The sequence below is a fragment of the Haliaeetus leucocephalus genome, unplaced genomic scaffold (assembly GCF_000737465.1).
Source record: "Haliaeetus leucocephalus isolate CR32 unplaced genomic scaffold, Haliaeetus_leucocephalus-4.0 Scaffold450, whole genome shotgun sequence".
Taxonomy (NCBI): Eukaryota; Metazoa; Chordata; class Aves; order Accipitriformes; family Accipitridae; genus Haliaeetus; species Haliaeetus leucocephalus.
In genome coordinates this window covers 8,793,073-8,801,902 of record NW_010972886.1, presented here as the reverse complement: position 1 = coordinate 8,801,902, position 8,830 = coordinate 8,793,073, and the positions used below count along the sequence as shown (strand labels likewise).

The window sequence follows — 8,830 nt, the reverse complement described above, 5'->3', positions numbered from 1 at the left end:
AGTGCATCAACCTGATGCAGGACACAAGGAGATGCCACTGTTACACTCCCAAAGCTGCTCCAGTTTTGTTGCCACCTACCTTGTAAGAGCTCGTTTTCTCACTTGTGACATGTTAGTAAGAGATGCCTCTGGCCCAAAACGTCAAGGCTACACACAGAGCCCTACTTACCCCTTCCTTAAGTGAGTGGCTTCCCACCCGCTCCAACCCTCCAGCTTTCCAGCTCAGCAAGGGCAAACCATTGCTGTGGGCTTTTAAAATGGGGTACCTGCGTGGGGAGCCGATGAGCTGCATCTCCTTCTAGTGTCTGCCCCCGACCCGAAGACTCCCTGGCAGCTGCCAGGCATTTCTCCGCAACCAGCCCCTGCTCCAAGCTCGCCTACGTGGGGGGCAGCAGAAAGCAGGTTTGGGGTTCAGTGCAGGCACTGACCTGCGGTGGACGAGGTATCTCACACCGACACCACACCAGAGGACTAAGGCACTTACCCGTTTCTTGGGGTGACAGGAGTCTGGGGTGCCCTCAGGACTGAAGGACAGTCCATTCCTCTCCCAGGTGTATCTGCCAGTGTGCCTCAGGAGTGGGGTTTTGTCCTGGTTTCAACTGGGATAGAGTTAATTGTCTTCCTAGTAGCTGGTACAGTGCTATGTTTTGAGTTCAGTATGAGAAGAATGTTGATAACACTGATGTTTTCAGTTGTTGCTCAGTAGTGTTTAGACTAAAGTCAAGGATTTTTCAGCTTCTCATGCCCAGCCAGAGAGAAAGCTGGAGGGGCAAAAGAAGTTGGCACAGGACACAGCCAGGGCACCTGACCCAAACTGGCCAACAGTGTATTCCATACCATGGGACGTCCCATCTAGTATAGGAACTGGGGAGTGGGGGCGGGGAATCACCGCTCGGGGACTAGCTGGCAGCAATTGCACTGCGCATCATTTGTACATTCCAATCCTTTTATTACTACTGTTGTCATTTTATTAGTGTTATCATTATTAGTTTCTTCTTTTCTATTAAACCGTTCTTATCTCAACCCACGAGTTTTACTTCTTTTCCCGATTTTCTCCCCCATCCCACTGGGTGGGGGGGGAGAGTGAGTGAGCAGCTGCGTGGTGCTTAGTTGCTGGCTGGGGTTAAACCACGACAGGTTTCCAGACAGAGAAGTCACTGCAGCGCTGAGCAGCGGCTCCTGGTTGGCAGCGATGGCCCGGAGCTGGCCCAAGTCTGCGTTCAGCTCTACTGCTGCTCAGTATCACCACAAGCCAGTGCAGCAACTCCACAGCTGACAACAGCCACTAAGATTCTCTCTGGGCCCAAATAATTGGAAGATTGGGGTATTGCAGCCAGTCACCCAGCTTACGCAAACCTTGCTCAAGTATATGCCATGTGGGCAGAAACATACTCAAACGCAGCACCGAGGTAAGGAGGGGACAGCAAAAGGCACCCTTGTCCCACCGTGCTCCAGGTGCCCTCACCCAGGAGGGATAATGCTCCCTGCATCTAACCTGCATATCTGATCCAGACCTGGAGGGACGCACGTTCCTCCTGGTGCTGGCAACAGGAGCAAGCCCCGCTCCTGGCCCTGCCCGCACAGCAGAGCCAGCTTCCCCAGACCACACGCATCTTGTACTCACCAGAGAAACCACAGAAGGAAAAGCCATTGGGGAAAAAAAACCCTTCCAGCCACAGGCAACGCTTTGTAGAGCTGCTCTGAACCACAGCTCACTGATCAGCTGAGACAGGTCCGTAGGGATGCTGGCTCCATGGCAGAGCTGTGCAAGGAGCTGTTTCTCCCTGCCCCTTTCTACTTCACCCCTTTCCTCCAGGCTCCTCCACCTCTGCTCCCGCTGAGCCTCTGTGGTCCCACTTGCCTCCATGGCTCAGTTGTTGCGGGCTCCTCTCTCCGCCTGGTCCCCGCATGCATCGTCTACCTCCTCTCCAGGCAGCTCCCTCCTTCCACAGCTCCTCTCCCTTTTGAAGAAACTGCCTTAGCAACTGGCAGCAGGCCAGCAAGATCATGGGTTTTTCCTCCCACCTCCCCTTCTCCTCCAAATAATGAGATGGCCAGGGAAGGGGAAGGAGCCACAAAATCTCGTGTGCTGTGGCCACAGGAGCCCTGTGTGTGGCAGTGGGGTGGGCACACATACCGACTTTCCAAAACTCATCCTCTGGGACTGATGCTCCAGGTATGCCAGGTCCTCTGGGATCATGGGCAGGGAGGTTTCTTTCTTGTCCTCCTTCCCTCTTGCTTTTCCAGCCCACATGTCCCCAAAAGCCAGCCAGTTCCTCCCCAAACATCTCCAGATCTAGAGCATCTGCCAGGGGAAGGCACATCATGGGGCACAGAAGGAACAGGTTTCAAATCGCCCATTTCTGCAAGGATTTCCTTCCATTCTTCTGGCCCTGCCTTAACCAACTCATGCTACTCTCCCTGGACTATTTCCTCTCCTGCTTCCTCTCCTTTTCCCCCTATTCACTGGATTTCCTCCCCCTCCCCCTATTCCTCCCCTTGCTTTCTCTCCTTTGCGCAGTTTGGCCTACAGCCTTCATTACTGCTGCCTTTACGTCTCCTTTCCTGGTGCGAGCAGGGATGACATGGATTTTGTGCTTGTGCCAAGCTCTGCATTTATTGGAGAGGGGAAGAAAAAAAAGGAAAAAAAAAGCCCCCAAACCCTGGAAGTTTGCTAGAAGACAATACTCGGGCAGGGATTATTCAGGCTGCTCCAAATGGAGTTTACTGTATTGCTCGCAATCCCTCGGCAGAGCAAACGTGGCCAGCCAGCTCCTGCTGCCCACTCCTGCCTGCTGTGGGGGGTCTGCGCTGGGGTGGGAGGCACAGAGGGATGAAACCCCCTTCCCTCTGCTCTAATGTCGTCACCTACTACTGCCTTTTCCTGCCTCAGACCTGCCAGTGGTTAATATGGTTGCAGCCAAGGTGGCACCTTACTTCAATCAAAGGTTTCCTCCTAAACCCTTCAGCATTGTCACACTAAGCGGCCTGCATCTCTTCCCCTGCCTGTCCTGTTTGGTGGGAAAGCTTGGGGAAGCAGATCTGCCTAATAAAACCTTAAATTAAGGGGGGGGGGGAGCAGGAGACCCCACTGGGAAAAATCCAGAGGGGAACTTCAGCATTAGGGGCCATGAACCCAGGGGCCACAGATGAGGGGGGCTTTGAGTCCTGGCTGTTTTAGTAGACAGCAGCATTTTCAAGTGAGGCCAGACAGCTGGCTCACAACATGAACGTGAGGGGCTATTGATTTCAAGACAGCCTTTTTTAAGCAAAGCCCTCTGCTTTCACATCTCTCGCCTCCAGCAAATGTAAAGAAGCTGCTTCTGCCACCCTGAATGGGACTGAGGGTCACTTCAGCCACTGATGGCTGCCCCCAGCTAGAGAGAGACAAGGTAACGCTCGCATTTCGGGGCTGTGGAGCACCTATTCTCAATTTGGAGAGCATCTGTCCTGTATGTAACTCCATTTTTAAAGCAACAGACCAGCTGGCGCAGGTGCACCAGAACATCTTGCTTCCCTCCAGGCTACAGGCACGGATCTCTGTGAATATGGCTGCAAGGACACCGCTTTAGGCTACACCACACCAGGGTTTGAGGAAGGTCTGGTGAGCTGAGCTGCCAGCCCTCAGCTTTCACTGGATGAAAGCAAGAGCGGGGTCTGGACCCAGATCATATCCCCCAGGAGGAAACATGTACAAATGGAAGCAGCAGTGATACCCAAAACCCACCCAGGGGCTGGCCAGTACAGCCCAGAGATAATCCAGGTCCAGCAGCAAGACTTGATCCCAGCTGTGGACCTTTTGTCCAAGGTGAGGCTTGGGGGTCAAGACAGGGCAGCTCAACTCCAGGATCTCAAAAAGCCTCTGGGGGTTACCGGTGGATCGTAGTGGCCTCTGCAAGCAGCAGCTGCTCTGTCTCCTGCCCTCTGACACTGTCAAACAGGGAGAAAGCAAAGCCCAGGGTACACCATCAGCACAGACCCGAGCTGGCTGTGCTCCAACGCCGTCACGGTTCCTCAGACCAGTTCTTCCCGCTGACGAACCTTGCGAGCACACTGACTCACAGCTGCCTTAGCCACGGAAGGAAAACTGGATTTTGCTGCTCTAGGGGCCAGGTTGCTCCCACCTTGGAAAGGAAAAGGATTCAGGGAAGCAATAGGGCAGGAGACCTGGGGAAGAGCTGAACTTGCAGTTTGCTCTTTTTGATGTCTCAGATGCAGGCGACAGCTCTGGCAGAAGCAATGCTGGCAGCAAGGCCACCCCTGTTTAGATGACCCCCCACCACCACTTGGCTACAGCCTCAAATACGGAGAGCAGAAGCAGCTCTAAGCAGGGTTCAAAACACCACCTCCACCCCTCCAGTGCTACAGATTACTCCCCAAATGCTGCGTGGCCTCACCAGTCTCACTGCTTATTACTGTAAACCAAATTCTGGATGGTTACATTTGTCCAATCTAAGTGAATAACCCTAATGCAACCAAAAAAAAATAAAATCACTGAATCACCTCTGCCACTCAAATTGGGTTATTGAAAAGCCTCGACTTAATGGCTCAGGGATCATGAGGACACCCAGAATTACTTGCAGGAAGGAGTACAATTACGATTTGCACATCCCCGCTGCCTGACGGGGCAGCGCCTGCTGCATGGCGGGGGCTCCCGGGATGGCAGCAATACAGAACGACAGCTAGCACGTCTGTAAAAATTGCAAGCTGCTGACAGACGCTGCAGGAACAAAGCAAGGGCCGAAACGCGTCCAGTGAATCACCCGCTACAAGTTGGTTCAACCAGTTTGAAGTCCCACACCCGAAAGCAAAGACACCCCCGGACTGTGTAATCCCAGGCAAAGGAGTGGGGGAGAAAGAGAGCGAAACGTGCTGGGCCGGAGGGACGGCTCTCCAGTATGGCCCTGGGAATGAGCTCGGAAAGGCAGCGAGTCCCAGCTTGCTCCCTCCTGCCAGAAGCTCTTATTCCTGCCTCCCCTCCCACGCCCCGTGCTCCTGCCGCGACCTTCCTCCCGGCACGGCTGCCGTGCTGCCGCTCCCTCCAGGCAGGAGCTGGCACCCGGAGATCAAACTGGAGCCTAGAAAACAGGTCCCCGTGGGGGACTGGAGGCACAGGGGATGAAGTGAGTAAGACCAGGGAAAGGAGAAGGGCTCTAAGGGCACGGGACTTGCTGAACTGAAGCGTCCTCAGATGGGACGTGTGAAAAACTGACCTTTCCACAGTCCACAGGCTGCTCCTGGGGGGGTAGCGAATCTGCTTGGCTCCAACCAACTTCATTTCATGCCTCGACCTGAGCCAGGGCCAGTGCTCTCCAAAGGTGAGGATTAAAAAAAAAAATATTAAAAAAAAAAAAATATTCCTCTCCAGTTAATCCTGGCCTAGCTGGTGCCTTCCCGGTGCTGGTTCAGAGCAGGCATGGCAGCTCCAGCCTGTCTAGCACCCACGCCCAGCCAAACCCGGCTTTATGCATTATGGCTGGGCCCTGAAACGCACACTGGCTGGTAAGTTCTCGGTGGGACAGCGGCACGAAGGAAAAACTGCAACCTCAGGAACACTTAACACACTGAGCGTGTTTTCTTGGGCTGTTCTAAATGCTAAAGGCCTTCAGCTGAGAGGCATCAAGATTTAAGCTTAAATTAAGATTTAAGATGAACAGCAAAATCAAACCTATTTAGCTCAATTGCTTTCTCTCTGGCAGACTTGCAATCTGTACCAGGCGAGCAGGACCAACAATTTCTGGCTATGGTCTCTGTTCTGCAGGAATTAATCTAAACTTTTTTCCATCAGCTTCAGTAAAACAGGCAATTTGGCCCTGTTGTTCCAGAATGCCCTGCACCATCTGCAGATAAATATTTATACAGGGAAAACGCACCCTGCTGAAAAGGGTTAAAACAACCTGTTTTAAATAAATAGCTTCATGTTATATATAATCTATCACCCAGAGTAACCATAGGAAAAGCACATTTTAAATGTGTTTTTTGACTGTGGTTAACTCTGAAATTAGGGGCTTTGTTTTTTCTTGATCATTGCACTCATCTTTTTGAAGTACAGCTATCCCCGAAGCTGAGCTCAACTCCGCTGCTTTAAAACAGCTCCTAACGCGACGCCTTCTTCTAACACAGCCAAGTCTCCAAAGAAGTTAACTTGCGCCTTCTGCATAAAACGGGTCCTGCAACTGTACACCGGCCAGCAAAGTTAATACCTACCACGCAACAAGAATAAAGTTAGAAACATATTTTGTAAAACATTGCCTCCTTGTTAAGCCAAGGGAGAAAAACCAGGCACTTACTGATGGTTTATTATCTCACGCAACCCTGAGGAGCATAATAATTTACCAACATATAAATGGAGAGCTTAGTGGCAGCTGCACTACATAAACAGTCACTGGGGTGATCTGAAGTTTCTATCAGTATATCGTATATAAAGCTGGGTGAATAACTGATTTTTTCGGTTCGCTGGCAATCCTGAAAAAAAAGTTTCAAAAAAAAAAAAAAGTCCATTTGGGGTCAACTGAAACAAATGTTTCACTTTGACTCTTCAGCCCTTTACAAAAGTTAGCTCCAAAGATCATTCAAAATGTAAAGTTGCTTCAAAGAAAAAAATCTCAAAGCCTTTCATTTGGAAATTGCTGAAACAAACTAGGTTTTCTTTTCTCTCCAGAAAAAAAGTTTGGCACATCTAAACAACTCATAAAATGTTTTCATTTTGCCAAAATTTGCCTTTTTTTCTCTCAAGATTTTACCCAGCTCCAGCACAACCAATTTACACCTATGACAACTTAAACAGAGACATTAGTAATGCTGATGAAATACAGGCTTTAAAAAAAAAAAAGGTCTCAGGCACTGTACATATGTCCCAAAACTGAAACCCAGAAGAAGAAAGTAAGCTAAAAACCACTAAGCTTTTCTTGGCTCAGCAGGAGAATCTTATTAAGTCTCTGAATCGTATAGCCACAGATTTGGGACGCTGTAAAAATTAAATTAGTCTTACTTCTTATTAGCAAGGCAAGAAAGGAACCAGGAGATTATGATACAGCAACTGCTATTGTGAGCCAATTTTTGAGCGTGTTTCTGCTTTTCTCCTGTAAACCAACAATTAGTGGGCAATCTCGCTGCTCTCATGAAGGCAGTTATTTTTAATCTCGGGATGCAGGTTTCTGACTTTCCACTCAGACTCATGCAATTGAAGGATTTAATGCCATGCCACAGTGAGATTCTCATTTCAGTTCCTGATTTGTTTCATTTGAAGCCTCTGCTTATTTGTGCTCTGTAGCTGCACCTACCCAGGCAGCAGGCAAACCTAAGACCCAGGGCAGCCAGGAGTTAAACCCTTGGGATACAGAGGAAGAAAAGGCAGCCATCCATATGCACTTCCAGAAAGCAAAAGCGGAATGGCCTCACCCCCCTCCTGTTTTGCCTTTTGCTGGGAGTTTAATAGTTGAGTTCACTGGCTGCTCCATGGTTTTGATGCCTTGGGGGACACAGCCTGGCCGGCTGGGACAGGCAGAGTGCCCTACCCGTGGGCCCAGAGAAATAGATGGGATTTATCCATTCAAATTCATTCAGAATATGATTGCTTCATGAGCTAGGGGACAAGTGGGAGCGAGGTGATGTGTTTTTCTAACTGCTGTATTTCTAAATTAAGCTGGGCTGTAGCGCACCTTGCCTTCATAATTCACAGCTTCCAGACGTCCCACTACACTCCTCAGCAGAAACAGTAGAAAGCAAAGAGCAGATACTACAAATATCACACCCAAGGCTGGTTTTAAAACAGCAGAAAACAAAATAAAGGTGGTTTTTCTATTTCATAAACACACAAGGATGGGCTGCGACAGTTTGCTGGAAGTTGTTTTAACAGCTTGCAACTGAAAGTGGCTTTGAACACAGAGAAATCTGTGAAAGAAAAAAAAAAACAAAACAAAAACAAAGCAGAACTTGGACCATCTCAAATCACAACTACACTATGAAACTGTAGCCTTCCCAAGGGCAAACTCCAAAGCAATATTTAATGAGCCAATACTTCCATTTATCATGAGTTCATTTGAATACTGGAGTCCCTACATAACACTGCAGGCAGGTTTGATTTTTTTTTTTTTTTTTTTTTTTTTTTTTTTTTTTTAAAGAGCACTGTTAATCCCTGAACAGCTGGCGATCAGTACTACAAGGGCACAGCAGGGCTAGAGGCGAGCAGCTGGGCAGCATGGCACCTCTGGTCCCTTAGGCAATGGCGTTTCCAGCAGGTCAGGTGCGAAGGGTTGTCCTGCTTGTCCATCCTCAGCTCTCCTGGGAAACAGCATTCACACCTGGGAGAAACCAGCCATCTCCAACCCTGCTTCGAATAAAAGGAGCTGGAAATCCCTCCAAGGTGGTTGTTGCTTTTAACCCTGCGCACTCAGAGCGGAAGCCCAGGGAGCTCTAGCACCAGATAGCTCCATCTACCATTTCTGTCCTTCAGCCAAAGAACACAGGATCTCATCCCTTCCCCTCTCCAGCTTACAGCGCCCCACAAATCACCCAGGTTTTACGCAGTGGATTGCTAACCTGAGTTAAATGAAAGAATAAGAAAGCTTGGTTCTGTGCAGAAGAGTACGGAGAGCTGGGGTTCCTGCACGCCAGCACCTCTGTAGTCCTTGGCTGTGTTCCAGGAGGAGAGACGAGCTGCGGGGAGCTTCCAGCACACACACTCCTTCCCCTTCAGACAGGCAGGCTTGCACTTACTCCTGGTTTCACACCTCCTATCCTAAAGCTGCTGCTGCACGCTGTGCCAGAGGAACAAAGACATCCCCTTGCTCCAAATCTCCCCTCACAGCCTTTTGGAAGCTAAGCTTTC

The 8,830-nt window shown here is 49.8% G+C and overlaps 1 protein-coding gene across 2 annotated transcripts in view; it reads right to left on the bottom strand.

Annotated features, from left to right (window-relative positions):
* Positions 1-1,142: 1,142 nt before the first annotated feature.
* AFTPH (aftiphilin) overlaps positions 1,143-8,830 on the bottom strand; it is a 67,028-nt gene continuing 59,340 nt past the window's right edge. The window contains exons 11-14 of one of the 2 annotated variants that reach the window (XM_010574761.1): positions 5,214-5,308; positions 3,874-4,124; positions 2,138-2,305; positions 1,143-1,961 (exon numbers count right to left, since the gene is read on the bottom strand). In XM_010574761.1, coding sequence (XP_010573063.1) covers positions 4,103-4,124; positions 5,214-5,308 — 117 coding nt within the window. In that variant the 3' untranslated portion in view covers positions 1,143-1,961; positions 2,138-2,305; positions 3,874-4,102. The remainder of the gene's footprint in view (positions 1,962-2,137; positions 2,306-3,873; positions 4,125-5,213; positions 5,309-8,830) is intronic. The other variant, XM_010574762.1, reaches the window with a different exon arrangement.